Here is a 26,154-nt window from a genome sequence, read left to right on the forward strand (position 1 = left end):
GAGAGAAGGAAGGGTGCGCGCGGCGGCCAGCCCGCAGACGCCGGGAGCCGCGCAGCAGAGAAGAACGCTGGCCGCGAGCCTGGGCGAGCCGGTACGGGGCCCGCGGGCTCGGGCGGGGGGCAGCGGGCGGGCGGGACTTGGCGCCGACCGGACCCCGTGGGCCCTAGCCGGAGCGGACAGCCATGGGCCCGCGCGAGCCGGGTCTCCAGAAACTTTGTGCCGGCGTCCCCCACCTGCTCCCGGGAGCTTCTCGCATCTTCTGGTCGGCGGGGAGAGGAGAGGCCCGGCGACCTCCGCCGCGACCCCTCCTTCCCGCCCGGCCCCGCCTCGCGGGCGCTCGGAGCACCTCCCAACTCCGGCCGCCCACCCGGGCTGCTCTGCTGCGGCGGCGCCTGGGCCCGGGTCCCGGCCCTCGGCTCCTCGCGAGCATCCTCTCTGCTCCCCTCCCCCTTCTTGACCCCTCTGCTCCCCGGTCCAGCCATGGCCTCTCTCTGCCTCCTCGCCCCGCCGCCACCGTTCTCCGGCTCCGAGCCTCGGGAGCGTCGGCGGCTTCTTGCCTCTTCCGAAGGTTTCTGGTGCATTGATAGAAGCAACTTGACTTTCAGCAATGCCAAGTATTCAACTTGAGGGTTTCTCTACGGTGGTGGATTGGTGTGCACAGTGCCAACGTTATCTTTTTATTTCTCTTAAGTACCCTTGCTCCAAAGCGAAGTTGAGTTCTTGTTTGTGTGCGAGAGGAGTTAGTTGCATGTTGTATGTAGCTGCCTTCTCTGGATTGTATAACTATATTTTATTTAGGTGGATGTTGCCAATGGTACCAGCTACTGTTATGGTAACTGGGCATCCCAGAGGCAAGGGAAGGAGGTGTGACTTTAAAATGCAGTTCTACTGTGTAGGGATTTTTTTTTTTTTTAAGTACCGCGTTCTTTTCATCCAGGAAGACCTCAGGGCATTTAGCATGTGTTAACTAGCTGTTCTTAGTTTTATGAGCGAGGTAGGTAAAGAGCAGTACCATCCTATTTTACAGATGTGGACATGGAGGCAAAAAGTCAGGTCCTGGTTCTTTACTCATCTGAAAAGAATATGGACCAGGGTTCCTGGAATTCCTAGTCCATGAGGGATTCTTAGTCAGAAGTGTCATGGAATGTTGGAACTGACTCCCTGAGATTGTACAGAGCAGTTAAAAGCCACAGAGGCTGGAACTGTCAGCATCTCCATGCTTGAGACTCAGCGGTGTCACAGAGTTAAGTGATACCAGACAAGTCATAGCTGCTCTCCGTGTGTTTCCTGCTCTTTACAACCAGAGGAACAAAGGTGCTGTATTCTTTCCAAAGTTATCTGAACGCGTGTGGAAGCTCCACTGTCTTGCGCTGCGTTTGGTGTTTCGTGATTGTTCCTTATTGTGGGCTCCTAGAGGCCTCCATTCTCGGGTTGTCTTTAGAAATGCGGGGAAGGAGGCACCCGTTAGAATGAATAGCTGCCTCTTCAGGAGACACCCCTGAGCCTTCACACCAGAGACAGGCTGAGGCAGGGACCCTGACCTGGGTGGGGGCAGAGGGTTGCCTTGTGAAGGTAGGAAGGCGCCCTGCACGGGCGGCTTGACACATGGGCCCTATTCCTGCCTCCAGCTCTGACTCATCTTCTGACGCTTGGGGGAGGAGAGGTAGATGCTTGATATTTTTGGCTTTCCCCCCATAAAACGGGAGACAGTTTCCTTCATTCCAAGGCTTTTGAACGTCACTGTCCAACGTGTCTGTCTATGCTGAGTTCTCAGTTGAACTCTCTCACAGTGGTTGAATGCAGGTGTGATTTCTGCAGTATTCTTTAATACAATGGTATAAGTATATATTCTTATTATTTAAAAAAAAAAAAAACTGGCCAGGTGTGTAAGTCCAAGAAATCCTTTAAAACTTTAGCGTTTTTACATGTTGGCTCCTAAGGAGGAATCTTTGTTTGGTAGATTCTTTCGCAATTGGGATTTTATTTTAAGGCAAGATGGTTTACAAATACTTTTTCCCAATACCACAAGAATTAAACATTCTGTTTTAAAAAATTAAAACTTTACAGATAAGATTAAAACTTTCTTTTGAGCATCTGTCGCCAAAGTAATCGCTGTGTATATTTTTATTGGTTTATGTGTTTTCTTTCAGACTTTGCTAAGCATTTTTTTGAATGTTTGTACAGAATGATTCTTTTTTCTGGTTTGCATAGTCTGAAAACTTCTAGCTTTGCTTTTTTTTTTTCTGAGTGACATTTTTAACTAAATTATTTTATTTTATTATTTTTAAGTATTAACTTTAAAATGTCCTGTTTATAGACACTTGGTTTCTGTCTAGAACAGGTAGCTATGTGCTTTTAGTCCAGCTAGTCATTAAGTTTTACTAACCCTGATAGCACTGGTAGTATTTGCTCCAGACAATAGGCAAATGATTCTTTCTTAACTTTAAAACAATTAAATCATTAAGATCCTTGGTGCTTCTCTTGGTTGCAAAGGAAAACTTTGCCATTAAAAAATCTCGTATATTTGTCTTTTCTTTGCTTGTGAGGAGGCGTAAAAGGGAGTGGAAGGCGAAGGGAGTTGCTGAAGCAACAGTCCTGGGTGTAAACTTAGCGAGCGTTTAAGATGATAGCTTTAGTTATTTATGACAGTCTCACTGGGGTGAAGACAGAGAAAGGAAAACATTAACGTTTTCCGTGAAAACTGTTCAAATCAGTAATTTCAGAAGATAGATGAGCTAAAACAAAATTCACGTCAAAGAGTTGATGGGCTCCTGGTGGTCCAGTGGTTAGGACCCTGCAATTTTGCTGCTGAATCCTGGGTCTAGTCCCTGATCAGGGAAATTAAGATTTCACAAGTTGCTGGACATGGCCAAAAAAAAAGAGTTTATGGATTTATGTGTTAGACATTTATTAAGACTTCTGCTATGTGAAAAGTTAAGTGCTGACTACTGGGGTAGAAGGCAAATAAGGTCACTGACCTCATGAAACTGACAGGCGGTAGTGATATTCCAAGCAGAAGGATTCTCTCCCCAGATTGGCCAGAATTTGTAAGGCTTCTGAATTCCTGAAAACCAACATTGTGTTTATTTAACCTTTCTTAAGTTGTGAATAGTAAAACACAAAAGGGTATAAAACATAAATGGATAACTTAATTATTTTAAAGAATACACAGCTGTAACCATCTTGCAGGTCAGGAAGCACACTCTTTCCCAATGACCACGTCTCTCCTCACCCTGGAGGTAACCTAGCCAGTACTAGCTTCATTTTTGTGAAAATCATCCCCTTTCTTTTCTATAGTTTTTATCACCTAAATATATGTATATTTTAGTTAATTAATTTCATTTTTGGCTGCTCTGGGTCTTTGTTCCTGTGCACAGTCTTTCCTTGGTTGCGGTGAGCAGGGGCTGTGCTCGTTGCGTGGTGCAGGCTGCTGCTTGCGGCTTCTCTCGTTTCCGAACTTGGACTCTACGTACGCAGGCTTCAGCAGTTGTGGCTCACAAGCTTAGTTGCCGCGAGGCATGTATGATCTTCTAGACCAGGGTTTGAACTCATGTCCTGTGCATTGGCAGGTGGATTCTTATCCACTGTATTGCTAGGGAGGTCCTGTCACCTAAAGATTGATCTCTAAACAATATAGTTTCATTTTGCCTGGTTTTCATCTTTATGCAAGGAGAATCAAAGTAGGTATTCTTGTAAATCCTTTCTTTGGGGGTGGCAGCCCATGTCACATATGTGTATATATGTAAGTGTGTGTATATATACATTCATATATGTATTTACACATGTATATGATTTTTTGGTTTGAATTCTTGCTGCATTACAGTTTTTTAAGATTCATCCATGTTGTTACCTGTGACTGTAATTAGTTCATATTTGCATGAATATTCCACATTTATCTATTTGTCATCTGCTGTTGATGGACGTCTGAGTTCTTTCTGGTCCAGGGCAGATGAGTACTGCTGTGTCATAGATGCGCGTATCCTCAACTTTACTAGCTGAGGCCAATTTTCCAAAGTGGTTGTACCAATTTACATTCCTCCAGTGGTGTCAGCCTTGAACTTAGAATCCACTGTGCTTGCTGTTTAACCACAATATGTTTGGATATTTCCTGAGTGAATGAATAAATGTCACAGAGGTGGTTTGATTTGACCCCTGGCCCTTCCTGTACCACTGTATTTTTATATACTTATGTTTAATTGTATGGTTTGATCTAACATAACACCCAGCGCCAGAGATGGTTTTCCACTCTATGGCTGAGAAATATACAATAGAATCCTTCTAAAGGTCTTTTTTTTCTTAGATAGATGTGTAGTTATAGAGCAATTTAAAGATTGTAAAAGGAAGCATTAAAAATTAAAGTGTCTAGTAGTCTTGTCAAGGTTTTGGAAGACTTACCGCTTGGGCCACGAGATGCCTTGTGGTGGTGAGGTGTGTGGTGCTGGAGAAGACTTGCCTGGTTCCAGGCCCTGAATGTGCAGGCTTAGAGTGTGACGTGTGCAGGAACCCAGGCTAGTCGTTGTGAAAATACCGTCTGAGGGAGGGTTGGTACTCACATGCTTGTGTACACGTGCAGATCCCGAGAGGCACCAACGCAGGAATTCCCTGGCAATACCAGGAACCACAGCTTCTTTGCTATGAGAAGAAATGGTTTCACAGTCTTTGAAATGTTTCTCCAGGTCTCCCTTCGTACTGGATGGTAGAGGTAATTCACAACTGGGGTTGATAGTTCCTGCTCTCTGAGTAACCAGTTGCTGGGTTAACTTGAATCGCTTGTGTTTGGTGTTGCTAGCTGGATTTAAAACCGGTGTATGTGTGTGAGAGAGAGAAGAGGAAAGAGGGAGGGAGAGAGGATAGGGAGGTCATATCAGGACAGTTATTAAATTATTAAGTCCAGGTGTGTGTTGAGCATCTCGTGTACTTGGTATTATCTGCTAACAGTCTGTTTATATCCTGGGGGCAGAATTACAGTTCTGTAGGTTCAGAAAACACCCTTCAACTGTCACCATGAAATTAACTGATAAACTAGCATCTGAAAAAGAAAAAAATGAAAACAGGGCTTCCCCGATGGCTCAGCAGTAAAGAAATCCGCCTGCAGTGCAGGAGACCTGGGTTCGATCCCTGGGTTGGGAAGATCCCCTGGAGAAGGAGATGGCAACCCACTCCAGTATTTTCCTGGGAAAATATCCCAGTCCATGGGGTCACAAAGAGTCAGACACCACTGAGTGACTAAGCACACACATACACACACAAAAGAATATAAGATTTGTAATATACTAAAGGGTCCCCCCCCCCAGATTCTCTAAAATAACCATAATTTAAAAAAAACTACTTATATATAAATTAGAATTTTTTGAGAAAAGATACCCACGGGGGAAGATGAAAAGTAGAGTCAGAACCTTAGTGATGGGGGAGATATCTTATTTGTGTTTTTTGATATCCTTTTCCAAAGGATGTAATTTGCAGAGGAACTGCGTTTTCCCCCTGTTGCAGGGAGGAGGAGGAGCTCTGGTGCCGAGGTCACGGCCCTGCCTGCTCACCTCATCATTTCCCATTCTTAACCTTATGTTGACAGAGAGTGACCTCCCATCCAGTTTGGTCAGCTTTCTGCTACCATCTGGAGGTCTCCGTGGACAGAGGGGCCCTTTTGAAATTCATATGTAACTCCTGGGCCCACTGGTGCCTTGTCCCAGAACAGTTCCATCGTCAGTGGACTGTGGCGGGTCTTTCTGACTCTTTAGGTCTTTCTGACTCTTTAGGTCTTTGAGGTTGCGGAGTGGCAGGAGAAAACTCTTTAACAAGAGGGTGTTGCTTCTGTTGACTAGTAAACAGTGACGTAGGCGATAGAGCACCTCTGGAGCCTTCCAGCCAGCAGCCCAGTGAGTCTCATGCAGGATTCTCATGCAGGGTTCTTAGGGCCACTTGGAAAAATATTTCTTTGCCATCTGCTGTGATGGCTTTATAACATAATTTCAGGGGTAGGCAGTTTTTTTTCTATGAAGGGTCAGATAGTACATATTTTAGGCTCCTGGGTCATACAGTTTCTGTTGCAACTATTTAACTTGCTGTTTTAAATGTACCTTTTGACACAAAAAGGCGTAGTTAATATGTAACAAATGAGTGTGGCCGTGCTCCAGTAAAAACTTGACTCATGAACACTGAAATTTTAATCTCATACAGTTGCTGTGTGCCATGGAATGCTGTTGTTTTGAGTTCTCTGTTAACGGTTTAGAAATGTATTAACCATTCTTAGCTCATGGGCGGTAGAGAAAGAGATGCCTGACCAGACGTGGCCCGCCTGACCAGACGTGGCCTGCCTGCCACAGTTTGCCGGCCCCTGATTTGAACAAGAGTAGAGTTTAGGTTTGGGGGCTTCCCAGGTGGCGCTAGTGGTAAAGAATCGGTCTGCCAGTGCAGGAGATGCAAGAGACACAGTTTTGATCCCTGGGTTGGGAAGATGCCCTGGAGAAGGAAATGGCAACCCACTCCAGTGTTGCTGGGATAATCCCATGGACACAGGAGCCTGGCAGGCTACAGTTCGTGGGGTCGCAAAGAATCAGACAAGACTGAACAGGCACACAGAATGAGGTTCATAGGCCAGTGGATTCTCATTTAGCATGTGACGGGGGAGCCTGCAGTCTGTGGGGTCGCACAGAATCAGACACGAGTGAAGCGACTTAGCAGCAGCAGCAGCAGTAATTAGTAGTGTAATCTACAAAGAACAATGTGTATTATCTTTTTGTGTCAGACTATATTTCACTTAGTTTTGGCTGCGCAGGGTCTTCGTTGCTGTGTGTGGGCTTTCTTAGTTTCAGCAGCTTCTCTTGTCGCCGAGCACGGGCTCTAGGGTGCACAGGCTCAGGAGTTGTGGCGTTTGGGCTCTGTTGTTCCACGGCATGTGGCATCTTCCTGGATCAGGGATTGAACCCGTGTCTCCTCCACTGGCAGGAGGATTCTTTATCATGGAGCCACCAGGGAAGTCCAAGATTATCTCTTTAGGAGACAGGTAAAGCCAAGGGAATAACTTGAGGATACTATGTTCTTTGACTCCTGTTTAACTAAAACTTTGATTTCTCCCTTTGCTCCAGGAAGGCTGAGATACACAGTTGCCCTCAGAATTCGGAAAGCCTGCTGTCCTTTGGCAGGGATATAGGGGTATGTGTGGCATTATCAGGTTCCCTCCCTCCAGCTAATTGGAGAGACCTAGCCTGGTTATCTTGTTCAGCTCAGAAACTCATACATGCCGCCTCCCTAGTGGCTCAGCTGGTAAAGAATCCGTCTGTAAGGCAGGAGACCTGGGTTCTTTCCCCGGGTTGGGACGATCCCCTGGAAAAGGGAAAGGCTCAGTATTCACTCCAGTATTCTGGCCTGGAGAATCCCATGGACTATAGAGTCCATGGGTCGCAAAGAGTTGGACACGACTGAGTGACTTTCACTTTTGGTTTATAAAGAAAAATGGGAGGTTAATTCATCAATAGTTTACAAATGAAATTAATTTGGTATAAAAGTACTAAAAATGTGGAATTTGGCCAGGGGCATGAAAAAGAAATCCCCGTGGGGAGAAAGTCGAGGCTCACAGCTTGAGTTTTTTTTTTTTTTTTTTAACTTTACGATATTGTATTGGTTTTGCCATATATTGAAATGATCCACCACAGGTATACATGTGTTCCCCATCTTGAACCCCCTCCCTCCTCCCTCCCCATACCATCCCTCTGGGTCATCCCAGTGCACCAGCCCCAAGCATCCAGCATCGTGCATCGAACCTGGACTGGCAACTCGTTTCATATATGATATTATACATATTTCAGTGCCATTCTCCCAAATCATCCCACCCTCTCCCTCTCCCACAGAGTCCAAAAGACTGTTCTATAATACATCAGTGTCTCTTTTGCTGTCTCGTATACAGGGTTATTGTTACCATCTTTCTAAATTCCATATATATGCATTAGTATACTGTATTGGTGTTTTTCTTTCTGGCTCACTTCATTCTGTATAATAGGCTCCAGTTTCATCCACCTCATTAGAACTGATTCAGATGTATTCTTTTTAATGGCTGAGTAATACTCCATTGTATATATGTACCACAGCTTTCTTTATCCATTCATCTGCTGATGGACATCTAGGTTGCTTCCATGTCCTGGCTATTATAAACATTGCTGCGATGAACATTGGGGTACACGTGTCTCTTTCAATTCTGGTTTCCTCAGTGTGTATGCCCAGCAGTGGGATTGCTGGATCATAAGGCAGTTCTATTTCCAGTTTTTTAAGGAATCTCCACACTCTTCTCCATAGTGGCTGTACTAGTTTGCATTCCCATCAACAGTGTAAGAGGGTTCCCTTTTCTCCACACCCTCTCCAGCATTTATTGCTTGTAGACTTTTGGATCGCAGCCATTCTGACTGGCGTGAAATGGTACCTCATAGTGGTTTTGATTTGCATTTCTCTGATAATGAGTGATGTTGAGCATCTTTTCATGTGCTTGTTAGCCATCTGTATGTCTTCTTTGGAGAAATGTCTATTTAGTTCTTTGGCCCATTTTTTGATTGGGTCATTTATTTTTCTGGAGTTGAGCTGTCGGAGTTGCTTGTATATTTTTGAGATTAGTTGTTTGTCAGTTGCTTCATTTGCTATTATTTTCTCCCATTCTGAAGGCTGCCTTTTCACCTTGCTAATAGTTTCCTTTGTTGTGCAGAAGCTTTTAATTTTAATTAGGTCCCATTTGTTTACTTTTGCTTTTATTTCCAATATTCTGGGAGGTGGGTCATAGAGGATCCTGCTGTGATGTATGTCGGAGAGTGTTTTGCCTATGTTCTCCTCTAGGAGTTTTATAGTTTCTGGTCTTACAGCTTGAGTTGTAAAGATATTGATATATCCAGTGAGACGTCGGATGGTTAGATGATCAGAGTGCTCAACTCTTCACTCTTGAGCTCTTAGTCCTATGAAGTTTATTCTAATTTTTAAATTCCTTTTTGTCTTCTTTAAGTTAATAATGAGCATCTAAGTACTGAGATCTTATTTGTGAATGGACCTGAGATATCACGATTCTGCTTTTCAAGGAATTTTGAGGCAAACTTATACTTCCCTTGGGTTTAGTTGTTGATGTGTAATTTTTTTCTTCTTTTTTTTTTTTTAATACTGTGGGTCGGGCTTTCCTGGTGGCTCAGACAGTAAAGAATCCACCTACAATGCAGGAGACCTGGGTTGGGAAGATCCCCTGGAGGAGGGCATGGCAACCCACTCCAATGTTTGCCTGGAGAATCCCAATGGACTGAAGAGCCTGGAGGGCAAAGAGTCGGACACAACTGAGCGACTAAGCACAGCACAGCTGAATACTGTGGGTCCAGATATTCTTCCCTATGGAAATCAGAGTTTACCAGGAATCTATGATTCATGTTAAAGTATTATTTGTATAGGCTGTGGCATAAATTGGTTTCCACTTATTACCAAGCAAGCTTAAATGTGATTGTGGAAATATTCCACCCATTTTCTTGGTTCAAGTTGATCAGATTTTTCACACCCAAAGACCATCTCACACCACTTAGCGGTTTAGGATATTTTAGATGAATATCCATATTATAGGTAAAGCACAATCAGACCAGTCTTACATTCCTTAATTTCTTTCTTTCTGTAGTTTTTGTTTTCTTCCCTGGTGAGATGTACATTTTGGTAGTCTTCAGTCAGTCTGTTGTGGTCAGATTGTATGACTCATCAACAAATGAACCACTCGTGGAGAAGGGGTTCTGGCCCCAGTGGGGGTGCTCACTTTCTGGGTAGAGTCTGGGAAAGCCTCTTGGCGTCCGTTTACCGGATTCCTCATCTGGGAACCATGACAGCACAAGGATACTGATCCCGGAGAGGCTGAGCGTGCTCTTGTGGCTTCAGCAAAACAGGCGCTGAGTTTGCAAGTCCTGCGGGACCGACAGAGGCAGATTAATGAGACCTGCACCTCTCACCCTTCAGAGTGTGTACAGCTTACCTGGGATCTTGTTAAGCTGCAGAATCGGATTCCGCAGGTGTGGGGGTGGGGCCCGAGATTCTGCCTTCAGGCTCCAGGTGGATGGCTACTGGGCCCTGGACCACATTTGGTGAGCAGTGAGGGGCTATAGCGAAGGGCTGGTGTTCTTCATTTGGAATCTCCAAATAGGGAGACTTCTTGCAAAGCAGAAATGGAATGGCGCCTGCTTTAAATGGATTGGAGAAAAAGCATGATAGTGTAGTCTCTGAGACACTTCCCCTAGCAGCAGCTCAGGTTTTCAGCACCACTGACTGTTTTGCCTTGTCTTGACCCTGTGCCTTCTCTGCATTGCTGCAGCACCCACTGTTTGCACCACTCATTCGACTCACTTGATGTTAGTCTTTTATTGTTGCTCACCTGTTTTATATGTATATCTTGTGTCATCTCTTGAAGATGATGAAATCCTAGCACAGGGTGATGTCTCTTGTTACCCTATATCCCTGTTCTGGTGACTCTTGGTGCATAGCACACCATTCCAGAACCCAGGGGTATAAAAGTCATTTTTCTTTTGCTCACAGATTCCTGTAGGTCGAGAATTTGGACCTTACGTAGTAAGGACAACTTGTCTTTGCTCCACAGTGTCTGGAGGTGACTTGATGATTGGGAGCTAGGTTCACTGGGGTGTCTTTTTTTTTTTTTTTTTAATACTTTTATTTATTTATTTGGCTGTGCTGGGTCTTAGTTGCAGCATGTGGGATCTAGTTTCCTGACGAGGGATGGAACCCATGCCCCCTGCACTGGGAGTGTGAAGTCTCGGCCACTAGACCTCCAGGAAAGTCCCGAGAACCACTGAAGTGTCTTGATTCACATATTTAGTAGTTGATGCTGGCTGTCAGCTGGGACGTCCGCTAGGCTGCTGGCTGGAACTCGCACAAGTGACCTCTCCACACGGTGACTCTGGCTTCTTTGGGCTGCCTCACAGCATGGCAGCTGGGTTCCAAGAGCACGCGTTAGGAGAGCAAGGAGAGGTGTATGACTTGTTCATGGTCTAGCCTCAGAAGCATCGCTTGTACTGTTCTGTTTTGGTTGGTCACGTGGGATGCAGGGTGTTATTGTGGCCATTTTTGGCAAATACATTCTACCATAGTCCCCAGCAGCACTTGGAGTAGTGTAAACACATGGCATGAACTCAGGAAATACTGTTGTGTGAATGAGCGGCAGATAAACATCTAGGGGGACGAGGACCAGGTTCAAAACCTCAGTTCCAAATGGGAACAGGTTGCCTCTGATACAAGTACATGCATACTTTCACCTTTTATAGGTAGTTATTTATAGTCTCTTATTCTGTTTGCAACATGAGAATCTGTGAGTTTATCAGTGGAGCTAAACTTCTGAGGTCTGTGTGTCCCTGTCACTGTCGGCATGCTTTTTTCCCAGCTCTCATCAGTTGGACTGCTCCTGTCTTCCTTTGGACTGTGGTCTGTTCTCCACCCAGCAGCTGGCTAGTGCCTTAAAATGATAAGCCTTTGTTAGGCTCAGTTCGTGGGCCGGTTGGTGGTCCATAGGAGGATATTGAGATGTCAGCCAGGCCACGACGACACAGGCAGTTGCTCTACAGCTGCACTCTATGGGATATCTGTGGCCAAACTATAAAAAGGGTGATTCTCAGATCCCTTAGTTCTCTGTGTGTGATGCATATCTGTCCTCTTCCCAACCATTGCATCAGTTAAATTATATGGCAGGAAAAGAAAAAACAACCCCTCCCCCAAAACTAAGATGTTTTAGCAAATTAGCTTTCCCAATTTAGCTCTCTAGATAAGTGAGAACAATTTGTGAATATTTTTTACTTCGTTTTAACATGAATGCAGCTCAGTATTTGTTTGAATTTTTTTATTCTCAATGTTTTATCAGAAAGTTTTTTTTCTTCCCCTTGAATTTTGCCACACTGTGATTTTTATTTGTAAGAGTTAACTTTTTTCCCCAGTGGAACACATTTATTTTATTTAATATTTTTTGAATATTTATATTTATTTGGCTCCTCCAGGTCTTTGTTATTGCACACGGGATCTTTAGTTGTGGCATGCAGACTCTTAGCTGTGGCACGTGGGATCTAGATCCCCGACCAGGGATCAAACCCAGGCCCCCTGCATTGGGAGCACAGAGTCTTAGCCACTGGACCGGCAGGGAAGTCCCCCCAATGGAACACATTTCTGATTTAATAATGAAAAAAGTAGTATTTATTTACTTACAGCAATGTAGGCTAATGCCTCTATTTTGATGACTTTAAGGGTGTTTTTTTTTTGAAAGTAGACATTTAATGGAAGAAGAAAATGTGATTACATAGGCTTTTTGTGTATTAAAAAAATAAAAAGTATAGGCCTCCAGTATATATTACAAACCTCTGAAATTCCTAAAGCTAAAAATACCTTAGATCATTTTAAAGGGTCATCACTGGCACCACTGTGGCCATTTTTTTCTGCTTATTCAAAAGAAGAAAAAGCTATAGATAGAATTTCAGTTCTTTAAGTCCTGATTCTAGTGGTTTTCTTGTCGTAATTTTTTTTTTTTAAAGGTGGCTTCTGTGGCAGTGGGATGGATCCTGTGATTAGACTGCAGGTAGCCAGTCTGCACCTGCTCCGGGTTAGATCCTGGCCCCCACATCCCAGGAGCACTCCAGTTGTTAAAGCTTATGCTTTCCTGAGATTATAGGCCCCCCAGGTAGACACTAATTCTGCATTTTGTTTAGCACTTAGCCCTTTGATGTTCATTATTCAGAGACCAGCATCATCCCTGGCATTTCTTATAACTTGTTAAAAAAAACACAACTCCCTGGGGTTGGTTTAGGACAGCTCCTCCTTTTTGTCCTTCACCTCACCCCTATTCTCCTGGCCCAGAAAGCATTTGTTCCCTCTCAGAAGTAAATGTAGCTGAACGCTGTGAACATCCGTGAATGAGCTGAACACCATGGACAGCGACGTGGACATTCCTTGGCGTTCTCTCTGGTCACCCTTGTCCCAGAGACCAGGGCGCTGCAGTGGGAGCAGTGCTGTCACTCAGAGGGCACCTTGGAACCCCTGACCCCTCAAACATGGTCAGTCTTTACTCTCCCAGTAGATACCCGGTTTTCCCTGCATACATTCACTGGGTTGATTTTGACACACCTGTGATGTCATACCCATGTTTTCTTTTATTCACTTTGATTAGAATCTGCTCATCTTAGACATGAAGAAGACTAGGGCTTCTTGCTCTGCCTTCCCGGGGCCTGCTCCTCGCGGTGATCCCTCCCTCTGCCATCAGGAGGGCTTTCTGGGACCTGGAGGCTGTACCGTCTGTGGCGCTGTCTCCGTCTTCTGGGCAGTAGAAGAAGCCGGAGCAGCTCAGCCTATCTGGGTCAGTCTTTTCTGTGTGGAGCCCTTGATCTGCTTAGGCAGAGCTAAGGCCCCTCTCGTGCACCGAAGGCACTGGTGGCGTGGGGCGCTGGAAGGGTGGGTGAGGAGGCTGCAGCCGCGCCCCACGGGCACCATGAAGCGGTGGGCTTGAGCTGGGAGCCCGGCCACCTCGGGCCTCTTCTCGTGAAGAGCCCAGCGCCTTGCCCTCTCCCAGCTGAGATCCCTCGCCCTTTCTGAACCTTATGTTTCCGGTCTGCGAGAAGGGTTTGGGAGTCGCGGTCAGAGGAGCGTCTGTATACCAGTGCCCTCTGAGTGCTCTCTGGCAGAAGTTGTTTTTCTGAACCTTGGACTCGGCTTTGGCAGTTTAAGCAGGTTTTTGGCACGAGACTGACAAGCAGCAGCAGGGAGGGAGCATCCTGTCTGTCTCACTTGGATTCTGCCCCAGGGATTCACAATCTGCTTGCTTTTCCCTGCAGCTTAAGTACTCTCTCACTGCCCAGCGAAGGAGGAGTTAACTGAGTGAGCTAGGCTTTCAGCCCGCCCATCCCTTAACCATGGCCCTTGATAAAGACCTTGCCGCTGAAAAGGCCAGTGAGCCTGGGACCCCAGCCTCAGGAGGGCAAGTGGCTTCCTAAACAGGATAATTATTTGGGAGACCACAGGACATGAATCCCTCTTAATTAGACAGTCACTGGATAACCTGGTTGGAAATTTGATTAGCATCTTCCGCACTGAGGAAGGAGTTAGCAGCAGCAGTTCAGAAGCCTTACTTGGTGTGTTTATTGCCACGTGGTGACTTTGCTTTTTAAACTATTAGGATTCTGCCAGGGAGAGACTTGGAAGCGGCATGGGACTGCGCTCTGCTGCAGGACGGGCTGTTCTCCCAAAGTTCTGCCCATTTCCATGTACATTTAACCCTCACGTCCGCACTCGTTTCCTCATGCAGCTGCAGCTTTGTCTTCTTGATGCGATTTCACCTACACACGACCCCTGTGTTACTGGTCGGCCGATGTGGGCCCCACACAAGGGGCGGTAAGCCTGGGAGAGGCAGCTCCCTTGTAGCGAGCAAGGGCAGTTTCTGGGGAGACGCTGAGGGGTCAGCACCGGCACTCTGAGTGCCTCAGTCTGGAAGGGGGATCGGCGGCGCACCGCGGCATCACCTCTGCAGGGTGCTCAGTGTCCCCCGGCCAGCAGCAGCAGCGTCACCTGGGAAATAAATGCCGGCTCCCGAGCCCCCTCTGCGAACCACTAGGTCAGGACCTCTGGGGGCGGGGCCTAGCAGTCTGCTTCCACAAGCCCTCCAGGTGATTCTCATGCTCGCCAAGCGTGAGAGCCACTGCGGTATAAAGCTGCAGCACGTTACGTCAGTTTCAGGAATGCCACGTAACGATTCCACGTGTGTACATACTGCAGAATGGTCACCACGGTAAAGTCCGTCACCGTAGTTAACAAAGTTTTCTTGTGGCAAGAACTTCTAAGATCATTCTCGTAGCAGCTTTCAAATATGCAGTACAGCGCAGATAGCCACCATGCTACATATCACGTCCCCGTGACTGACTGTAAAACTGGAAGTTTGTATCTTTTAAGCCTCTTCATCCATTTAATCCCCACTTCTGAGAACCAGCAATCTGCTCTCTGTGGCTTTGAGCTCTTTTTTTCTAAGATTCCACGTGTAACTGCTGCTATGCAATATTTGACTGACTTAGCATAATGCCCCCAAGACCCATCTATGATGTTGTAAATGGCAAGCTCTCTTTTTTAATGGCTCATTAATATTCCATGGTGTTTGTATCTGTACCACATTTTCTTTCTCCGTTCATCCACGCATGGACACGTTAGGTTGTTTCCATGTCTTGGCAGTGAACGTGGGGATGCGTCTGTCTTCTTGAGTTAGTGTTTTTATCTTTGTTGGATAAATACCCAGAAATGGAATTGCCAGTTCATACAGTGATCCTATCTTTAACTTTTCAGGGACCCTCCAGATGGTTTTCTGCAGTGGTTGCACCAACTTATATTTGCATAAACAGTGGGTTCCTTTTCCTCCACATCCTTGCCAATACTTATTATTTCTTGTCTTTTTGATAGTGAAGTGAGGTTTTGGTTTGTATTTCCCTGATCATTAGTGATGTTGAATACCTTTTCATGCACCTGTTGACCATCTGTATTTCTTCTGTGGGAAAATGTCTATTCAACCCTCTGTTCATTTTAAAATTTGATTTTTTTTTTCTATTGAATTGCATGCACTTTTTATATAGTTTGGATCTTAACCCCTTATTGGTCAAATCATTTGCAAATATTTTCTCCCCTTCCACATGAGGGCTTTTTCTTTCATTTAGTTTCCTTTGCTGTGCAAGAGCTTTTTACTTTGATGTTGTCCTCGTTTATTTTTCCTTTTGTTGCCAAATCCAAAATATCACTCCTAAGACCAATGTCAAGGGGCTTGCCTCCTGGATTTTCTTCTGAGTTTTATGGCTCCATCCTTTCATTATTGCGGTGTGTCACAGTGACTGATTGCAGATGTTGTACCATCCTTGAATTCCTGTGATAAATTCCACCAGATCATTGTGTATGATCCTTTTAGTATATTCAGCAATATAGTTTGTTGATATTTCGTTGAGGAGTTTTCCATTAGGTTTATCAGAGATACTGGTCTGTAATTTTCTTGTGGTGTCCTTGTCTGGTTTTGGTATTAATGTCATGCTGGCCTTGTAGGATGAGTTTAGAAGTGTTTGCTCCTCTTCTGTGTTTTAGAAGAGTTTGAGGATTGGTACATATTCTGTAAATGTTTGGTAGAATTCACCAGAAAAGCTGTCTGTATCTTAAACTTTTGTTCATTGGTGGCACGGGGTTGTGGGAAGTGGGGGTTGATGAGGGATTCAGTCTTCGTGGTTACTGGTCTGTTCACATTTTTTATTTCTTCATGATTCAGCCTAGGTGTATAATTACTAGTAGTCTCTTAATGATCCTCTGTATTTCTGTTGTGTATCAGTTGTGAAATTTTTTCCTTCACGTCTGATTTTAAGTCCTTTGTGTGTGTGAGTCTGGCTAAAGATTTGCCAATTTTGTTTATCTATTCAAGGAGTGACCTCTTAGTTTCATTGATCTTTTCTATTGTCTTTTTAAAAATGTTTATTGGGTTGCTTTGGGGCTTACTTGCAGCACCCGATCGTTGGTCTTCGTGGCAGCACGCGAGCTCTTGTTGCAACCTGTGGGATCGAGTTCCCTGACCAGGGATCACACCCAAGCCCCCTGCAGCGGGAGCTGGAAGTCTCAGCCACTCAGCCACCGAGGAAGCCCTTCCTGTCTTTCATAGACTCTGTTTCTTTTCACTCTGATCTTCGTTACTGCTTTCCTTTTACTAACTTGGGACTTTGTTCTTTTCCTGGTTCCTTGAAGTGTCGAGTTAGACTCTCTGAGATCTTGTTTCTTGACGTGCCGGCATCTGTCATTTTGAGCGTCTTAGGACTGCTTTTGCTGTCTCCCGTAGGTTTTGGTATGCTGTATTTCCACTTTAATTTGTCGCAGGTATGCTTTTATTTCTCTTTTGTTTTCTTCTATGACCCATTGGTTGTTCAGTAACGTGGTTTAATCTCCACTTATTTGCGAATTTTCCAGTTTTCTTCTTGTGATGATTTCTAGTTTCAGACTGGTGTGACTGGAAAAGATGCTTGATGTGATTTCAGTCTTAAGTTTATTAAGAGCTGTGTTGTGGCCTAAGTATATGATCTGTCTTGGGGATTGTCGCATGTGCACTTGACAAGAATATGTTCTGCTTTTGGATGAAATGTTCTGTATATATGCGTTAAGGTTACCTGGCCTCACGTGTTTGTTTAAAACTGATATGTGCTTACTGATATTCTATCTGGATGATCTGTCCATTGATGAAAGTGGAGTATAAAGTCCCGTATTATTGCATCACTGTCTGCTTCTCCCTTGAGGTCTGTTAATATTGCTTTATATATTTAGATGCTCCTATATTGGGTGCAGAAATATTTACAAATGTTTTATCCTTTCATTGACACCCCCCCCTTTATCATTATGTAATGCCCTTCGTTGTCTCCATTTTAAAGTCTGTTTTGTCTAAGTGTAGCTACCCCAGCTTTCTTTTGGTTTCCATTTGTATGGAATGTCTTTTCCCATCCTCACCTTCAGTCTGTATATCCTTACATCAGAGGTAGGCAGCACGTCTTTTTTTTTTTTTTTAATCCATTCAGCCACTTTCTGTCTTTTGACTGTAGATTTAGTCCATATCCATTTAAAGTGATCACTGGTAAGCCTGTCCTCACTGCTCTTTGGTTCATCGTTTTCTGCTGTTTGGTAGTCTCTCTGCTCTCTGCTGTCCTGCTTCATGGTTTGCTGGTTTTATTTATTTATGGCCGCCCTGGGGCTTCGTTGCTGCCCGAGGGCTTTCTCTAGTTGTGGAGGAGGGGCTGCTCTTCAGTTGCAGCTTCCCCTGTGACTGGAAAAGATGCTTGATGTGATTTCAGTCTTAAGTTTACTGAGAGCTGTGTTGTGGCCTAAGTATATGATCTGTCTTGGAGATTGTCGCAGGTGCACTTGACAAGAATATGTTCTGCTGCTTTTGGATGAAATGTTCTGTATGTATGCGTTAAGGTTACCTGGCCTCACGTGTCTGTTTAAAACTGATGTGTGCTTTCTGACGCTCTGTCTGGGTGATCTGTGCGGGCTTCCCGTGGTGGTGGCTTTCGTGCTGTGGAGCACCAGCTCTAGGGCGCTCAGGCTCCAGTAGTTGCAGCGCGTGGGCTCAGGAGTCGTGGCGCACGGGCTCAGCTGGCCCGCGGCACGTGGAGGCGTCCTGGAGCAGGGCTGGGTCCACGGCTCCTGCGTTGGCAGGTGGCTTCTTAACCCTTGGACCACCAGGAAGTCCTGATGGCTTTCTGTATAGTATGTTTAGATTCTTTTATTTCTCAGACCTTTTGTGAATCTCCCATGAATAGGTGTTTGCTTTATGATCACCGTGAGGGTTACACATAACTTATTAACAGTCACAGTTTCAGTCATTCTAAAACTCTACATTGTACTCTATCCCCCATGTTTTGTTTTGTTGTTGTTGTTGTTACATTTTACACCATTTTATCTTGTATATCCCTTAACTGTTATATCTTTGCTAGTGTATTTTTTTAACCTTCATACTGGCTTTATGAGTAACTCATCCACACTACCGTTAGTTTTACGTTTTATTTTTCTAAATTGTACTGTATTTACCTCTACCAGTGAGATTTATATTTTCATATATTTTCCTACTATTACTTTATGTTTCAGCTTAAGAAAGTTGCCTTAATTCTTGTAAGGCCGGTTTACTTTTTGCTAGCCTGGAAAACTTGATTTTTAAATTCTGAATGACAGCTTTGCTGAATATTCTTGTCTGGAAGTGTTTTCTTTCAACATCTTGAGTATATCATGCCACTCCCTTCTGACCTGGAAAGTTTCTGCTGAAAACTTGCTGATAGTCTCTGGTGGTTCCCCTTGTACATACCTAGCTGTTTTCTTCTGCTTTTATGAAAGTTTTCTTGTGTTTCCACTTTTAACAATTATAACGTGTCTTGGTATGGGTCTCTCTGAGGTTTATTTGGAACTTTTCCAAACTTCCTGGATCTGAATGTGTTTTCATCCCTAGTTAGGGGAGTTCTCAGCACTTTTTCCTTTTTCTCATGCTGTGCTTATTTGCTCAGTCATGTCTGACTCTTGGCTACCCCATGGACTATGGCCCACCAGGCTCCTCTGTCCGTGTGGATTCTCCAGGCAAGAACACTGGAATGGGTTGCCATACCCTTCTCCAGGGGATCTTTCCAGCCCAGGCATTGAACCCAGGTCTCCCGCACTGCAGGCAGATTCTGTACTGTCTGAGCCACCAGGGAAGCTTGATGTTATCTCACAAGTCCCGTAAACAGTCTTCACTTTTTCATTCTTATTTCTTTTTACTGCTCTGTTGGTTTGAGTCTCACTGCCCTGTGTTTGAGTTCATTAATCCTTTTTACTGTCATCTAGTCTGCTGCTGAACTCCTCAGGTGTATTTTTCAGATAAATTACTGTATCCTTCAACTCTGTGACTTCTTTTTGGTACTTTCTTATATTTCTCTTTGTTGAAGTTCATTCATTCTTTTCTCAAGTGAGCATCATTATGACCATGATTTTGAACTCTTTAACAGATAAATCATTTATCTCCATTTCAGTAAGGACTTTTCCTGAGGTTTTATCTTGTTCTTTCACTTGGAACATAGCCCTCTACTCCTTCATCTCCCTTAACTCTCTGTTGGTTTCTGTCCATTAAATAAAACAGCCACCTCTCCCAGTTTTGGAGGAGTGACTTTTTGGTTGTCTCTCACATCTTTGTGATTGTCTGCGTGGCCTATTTTTAGCGGCTCCTGGTAGTTGCAGGTGGACCCCAAACTGTCAGAGTTCTATCAGGAAGGGTCTCAGTCACCAGCTTTTAAAGTGTGTAAATTCACAGGCTTGTGGGACCCCTAGCATTAAGTCCCACTGTCCACCAGAAACAGGTGATCTAGAGGTGTTCCCTGGGCCGCAGTCACAAAAATTGGGGTACCAGATGAGTATACAAATTCGTTTCTAGAAGATACCAGAGAGTTGGAGTGAGACAGAGGGAGAACAAAAGATGGTGTCTGCCGACCTCTGTTCCCATCCCCAGAGTGTGCGGAAGCAGAAGCGGCCCCTCAAGTCGGAGCTCCCAGACAAGCAAGTAGGCCTCTCACAGAAAGACTGAGAGTGTGCTGATACCTGTGTAGTGCCCCAGGGCTGCCCAGAATTGTGTTTGCCCCCAGAGGTAGGTGATCAAGAAGTGTCCCCGGGTGGCAGCCACAGAATCCAGGGCACCACACACACGGGTGCCCTGGGACGCAGCAGAGCGCAAGTGCGAAGATGGTGCTCACCCTCTGAGGTCTTCAGGGAGGGTTACGGTAGCCTGCCCACAGGTGGAAAGCTGTAACTGTTGTTTAAAAACGATTTTAAAATGTTAAATATGCACATGTCATATGACCCAGCCTTTCCACTCCATGGGCTTCCCTGGTTGGCTCGGCTGGTAAAGAATCTGCCTGCAACGCAGGAGACCTGGGTTCAATCCCTGGGTTGGGAAGATCCTCTGGAGAAGGGAAAGGCTGCCCAGTCCAGTATTCTGGCCTGGAGAATTCCCCTGTATACAGTCCATGGGGTCACAAAAGCCTCGGACACGACTGAGAGACTTTCACTTTCCATTCCTAGGTGGTTAACCAGGAGAAAGGAAGGTGTATATCCACTACCTGTCCATTAATGTTTCCGTCAGCTTCACTTGTGCTAGGCTAAAACTAGCGTCAGTAGGTGAACAAACTACATCTGCATGCTGGAACACTACTCAGCAATCAAAGAAAGGAATGACCTGTTAATAGACAGTTTCACAGGTGAATGTGAACATAATTATGCTGAGTGAAAGCCAGACCAAACAGAAAAACCCTGTATCGAATGAGTCCACTGTAGAAGTCTAGAAGATGTAAACTATAGCGACAGGTGGATCAGTGGTTGCTTGGGAGTGGGGCTGGAGGGTGAGGGGAGCGTGAGTTAGAAAGGTGCGTGAGGACATTCTGGGGGCGGATGGATATGTTTATTATTTTGAGGTCATGGTGTCTTGAGTGTACATATGACAAAACTCATTGTTTTACATCAAATTGTATGTAAGTTATAGCTCCACAGAGCTGTAGGAAAAAAAAAAAAAAATGAAAATGTAAGTGTAATGGTTACCTGGGAAAGGCAGAGGGGACAAATAGGAGAGGAACAAACTCTTTTTCCCGTTCTGCACATGTTGTTTTCCATTACGGTTCATCACAGGATCCGGTTCCTTGTGCTTACGCAGCAGCACGCTGTTTATCCATCCTATATACAATATTGATAGTTGGCAGCCGCTAATCCTAAACGCCCACGCCTTCCCTCCCCCACAGCCCGTCCTTTTAGACAAGTCTGTTCTCTGTATCTGAGTCTGCTTTGTAGATATATTTGTATTTTAGATTCCACGTATAAGTTATACCATATGGTATCTATTTTTCTGACTTCAGTTAGTGTAATGATATCTAGGTCCATCCACGTGGCTGCAAATGGCATTATTTTGTTCTTTTTTATGGTTGAGTAATATTCCACTGTGTGTGTTCATCATATCTTTATCCATCCAGCACCTTCGGTGGTTTCCACATTTTGGCTTTTGTTAATAGTGCTGTGAACACTGGTGTGCGTGTATCTTTTCAAATTAGTTTTGTCTGGACATCTGCTCAGGTGTGGGATTGCTGGAGTCGGACATGACTTAGTGACTGAACCATATACCACATGGTAACTCTTGGGCTTCCCTGATGGCTCAGCAGGTAAAGAAGAGACACAGGAGAGAGGGATTTGATCCCTGGGTCGGGAAGATCCCCTGAGGAGGAAATGGCAATCCTCTCCAGTACTCTTGCCTGAAAAACCCCATGGACAGAGGAGCCTGGCGGGCTACAGTCTGTGGGGTCACAGAGTCGGACGCGACTGCGTGCCTGAGCACGCACGGTGACTCATTTTAGTGCTCTGAGGAGCCTCCACACTGCTCCCCGTTGGGATGGTACCAGCAGTGCAGGAGGGCTCCCTGTTCTCCACAGCCCATTCTGCATGTGTTATTTGTAAACTTGTAAATTATGTACACTCTGACTGGTGTGAGGTAGTACCTCGTAGTTTTGATTTGCATTTCCCTAATAATTAGCCATAAGCATCTTTTCATGTGCCTATTGATCATCTGTATGCCTTTTGGTGTCTGGTATTACGGTCTTCTGCCCACTTCTTGGTTGGGTTTGTTTAGAGTTGTATGAGCTGTTTATATATTTTGGAAATTAAGCCCTTGTCTGTCGCATCATTTGCAAATATTTTCTCCCAGTCTGTAGGTTTTCTTCTCATTTTGTTTATGGTTTCCCTTGCTGTGTAAAAAGCTTGTAAGTTTGATTAGGTCCCATTTGTTTATTTTTGCTTTTATTTCTATTGCTTTGGGAGACTGACCTCAGAAAACACTGGTACTATTATGTCAGAGACAGTCTTCCCTGTGTTCTGGGAGTTTTGTGGCGTCATGTCTTGTATTTAGGTCTTAAGCCATCTTGAGTTTATTTTTGTGTGTGATGTGTTCTCACTTCATTGATTTGCATGTGGCTGGGGGAAGATCACATTTTTAATAATGCTGATTGGTGCTCACATTGTCGCATAAATGAGTAAATGAGAGGGCCAACACGGACAAGAAAACAAAATGAAAGTCATTTCAGATTGCTGTCCACCACCAGCACGTTCTGGAACTGACGTTCATGGCCAAGGCCACCTCTGCAGTGCTGCTCTTTGTGGGGCTGGCTGGCTCCCTGCACCCGGCTTGGCTGCTGCACCCAGTCCCACACCGCTGGCCTGGCTGCTGGCACAGGGGACAGAGTTCAGCTTCCTGTGCATTTCTTGCAGGCCCCGTGAGCAGAGCCTTACATGTCAATATGCGGTCTCTGAATCCTCCTCTCAAAAATTCATCTTTACTATGGCCAAAAGTGCACTTATGTGCACGACACATAACCCGTGGTGTGAAAAATCTTAACAGAAAGCTGAGACTTGGATTGATAGTTCTCAAAATATTTACCTGGTCTCAGCTCAGCACATGGGCATATGAACTCAATTTGTTAAGTTGCAGCACGTGGGATCAAGTTCTCTGGGGATCGAGCCCAGGCCCCTGCATTGGGAGCACGGTGTCTTAGCCACTGGACCCCCAGGCAAGTCCCAGGTTGATAGGTCTCACTGGCACATTCTTTACACATGGAGGTATATTTAACACGCTTTCCACTTCTAGCTTTATTCCAGTCAAACCTAGTTTCATAGTTAAAAAAACCCAGGAGGATTTCTTTTGATCTTCCTGATTGACCACATTCCCACTTCCTTGTCTTTCTACAGATCTGATTTGTATCCAGTCTGATCAGCACTCCCTCACATAAGCCTTTCCAGACCCAGGACTCCAGAGGAACCAGGCACCTCACAAGTGAGTAGCCCCAGCGCCGCCTGTCTGTGAAACGGGGATGCTCTTCTGACTGGAATCACTCCGGGCAGCCCTCCGGGGCCCTGGGTGGGGGATACGCACACTTCTCAGGGCACAGACTAAAGTGGTGTGAAAGACGACATAGACATCCTGTTAAACTTTATTTCCAACACCCATCTTAAGCCAGGGGGCCAATATATCTTGGAGATTAGAAAAATCTTGGGCTGAGAAAAGTGTATTTGGCCACATCCAGGGTCAGGTCAGCTAAAATGCTCGTTAACTTAGAGGAGTGAATTTTTACTACCATGGCCTTGAAGTTATCTGGAATTGTTTCCATGGAAATGTCATAGCACAGGTATTCAGATGTCACAAATAATAAATATGATAGAGTTAGCTCTTTTAAATCATAAAGAGCTAAGGTGACCGTATGTTCCTGGCTTTTCTATAACTGATCCAATTCAGTATCTCTCTAGTCTACAAAGCCCACTCATTGGAATGTAATACCTAAAGCGGTATCATTTTTACACCTTTGTAAGATCTCTATGTCTAGAGTTAGGCTTATGAAACTATGGCCATCATAGCCGTGGAGATAGGCAGGAACATATGAAAGAGCATGGCCCTAGGTGGGATCAGAAGTTCTGATCTCTAATTACCACCGAACACCACTCCCCTCAGTAAGAGCAGGACCCCACAAGGCTGTTACTCAGGGATTAGCTGCACTTGCTTTTGTCTTTAACGTTCCCTAAAATAGGAAGACTTTCTCTTTAGTGCCTTTAAAAAAAAAAAATCGTAGCGCTGAATTTTACATTGATTTTGCATGTTGGCATCTTTGACTACCTTTCCTGTTAATCAATGAAAATGATTTGTCTCCATCCTGGGAAGAACACACAGTTATAGAAAATAACCATCTCCAATCGTCTCACCTTCCCGTTCCACAGACACTGCAGAGGCTGCAATGAATCAGTAGCATTTAGGGTACTGACGGATACTGTATCTTGCAGGAAGGCGACTGTAACTTCCGATTCCTTGGTGGAGGAAAACACCCCCTTCTGGTCTTGCTTCCAATGATGCAAGTGTGATTGCTGGTGTCTTCATGAGCTCCAGAGGTCACAGCACGCTCCCCCGGACTCTCATGGCCCCCCGGATGATTTCTGAGGGAGACCTGGGAGGCATTGCGCAGATCACCTCCTCGCTCTTCCTGGGCAGAGGCAGCGTAGCCTCCAACCGGCACCTCCTCCAGGCTCGCGGCATCACCTGCATTGTGAACGCTACCATCGAGATCCCCAATTTCAACTGGCCCCAGTTTGAATACGTTAAAGTGCCTCTGGCGGACATGCCTCACGCCCCCATTGGACTGTACTTTGACACCGTGGCCGACAAGATCCACAGCGTGAGCCGGAAACACGGGGCCACCCTGGTGCACTGTGCTGCGGGGGTCAGCCGCTCGGCCACGCTCTGCATCGCGTACCTGATGAAATTCCACAACGTGTGCCTACTGGAGGCCTACAACTGGGTGAAAGCCCGGAGGCCCGTCATCAGGCCCAACGTCGGCTTCTGGAGGCAACTGATAGACTACGAGCGGCAGCTTTTTGGGAAGTCGACAGTTAAGATGGTACAGACACCGTACGGCATAGTGCCGGACGTTTACGAGAAGGAGTCCCGACACCTGCTGCCTTACTGGGGGATCTGAGCCACCGGAGCCCACAGCAGCAGCCCCTCGAGCGGTACCAGCATCTGCTACACGCCGTCTGCTCCCCTCCTCACCTCTCTTTCCAAATGGTGGACAAATGCTCCTCCCTGAAGTGTTTTTTTTTTTACACTGGGTGTTCATGTTTTATTTTGAGAGAGAGGGAGGGGAGGGGAGGAAGACACGGGGAATGCTCACATTGCTACTAACATTTTTAAAACTAACATTTTGGAATAGTGTTTATGAAAATCTTGAACTGGCTTTTAAACAGTTCCAAGTTTCAACATTTTTAACAATTTCAACAGTTTAATAAACTGTTTGGTTCTGCTGTGTTCTCAACCCCATGCCTCTTGGCATCGTGGGAGGAGCTCAGTGCAAAAATCACTTTGGACCCCCATTAACCCTTTAGGTACAGGCTTTGCCCAGGCTGCCAACCAAACAAATGCTTAGGGAACACTGATACCAGCATCAGTCTCCACTGGATCAGCCCTACTCTTTTCCTTTCCTTCTATTATTTAGTGACTCTGTAAGTTTAAAAAAAAAAAAGCCTTTATTATTTAGCTGTTAAATAATTATAATGCAATCTGCTGCAAACACCCTCTTGGAATCAGTGTGCCCCAGGAGTATATTAGCATTATTTTTAATAAATACATCTGCTTAACATATTGGAATTTTTACTGAGAATTTCAGGGGGAGGGGGTGTGTGTGTTGATGGACAAAAGATAGCTCTTGAGTAACCATTAAGGGTATGGCTCCTGTGATAATTGTGAACGCTGCTTAAAACAGACATCGCCTTGAGTTGTGTCAGCGTTTCCCATCCTTGCAGATGGGCGGTATTAACCTCAGGAGACAAACAGCGTGGTCTTCTACACTAAGAAAGTATAGTTCTCAGCCGTCTCTTGGTAACCGGAGGGCACCGATGCAGTGAGTCCTCCACGAAAGAAGTTGTTTTTTAACAAAAGGTATGCCCCTCTGCCTGCCTACTGACTTACACAGAAATGCCCTAAACGGAACCTCAGCACAAATGATAAGCTAACACAATGGCTTCCTTTGTTGAAACTTGGAAATGTCACCGCCCCTCGTAAATCTGACAGCACAACAGGGTAGG

At 45.2% G+C, this 26,154-nt stretch overlaps 1 protein-coding gene across 3 annotated transcripts; it reads left to right on the plus strand.

The window, feature by feature from the left end:
* Positions 1 to 25,709, plus strand: DUSP14 (dual specificity phosphatase 14). 3 transcript variants are annotated; one of them, XM_061390319.1, is made up of 3 exons: positions 1 to 91; positions 23,278 to 23,362; positions 24,361 to 25,709. In XM_061390319.1, the coding sequence occupies exon 3, from the start codon at positions 24,453 to 24,455 to the stop codon at positions 25,047 to 25,049; it is 597 nt and encodes a 198-aa protein (XP_061246303.1). In that variant the 5' UTR covers positions 1 to 91; positions 23,278 to 23,362; positions 24,361 to 24,452; the 3' UTR covers positions 25,050 to 25,709. The 3 variants fall into 3 exon arrangements, with proteins under 3 accessions (XP_061246303.1, XP_061246302.1, XP_061246301.1); XM_061390318.1 differs by lacking the exon at positions 1 to 91 and adding an exon at positions 1,227 to 1,314; XM_061390317.1 differs by lacking the exon at positions 1 to 91 and adding an exon at positions 1,709 to 1,803.
* The last annotated feature ends 445 nt before the right edge of the window (positions 25,710 to 26,154 follow it).

This window comes from Bos javanicus, chromosome 19, assembly GCF_032452875.1.
Source record: "Bos javanicus breed banteng chromosome 19, ARS-OSU_banteng_1.0, whole genome shotgun sequence".
Classification (NCBI taxonomy): Eukaryota; Metazoa; Chordata; class Mammalia; order Artiodactyla; family Bovidae; genus Bos; species Bos javanicus.

Coding starts and splice junctions, on each gene's coding strand:
- DUSP14 (XM_061390319.1), top strand. CDS start 24,453: ATGAGCTCCAGAGGTCACAGCACGCTCCCCCGGACTCTCATGGCCCCC.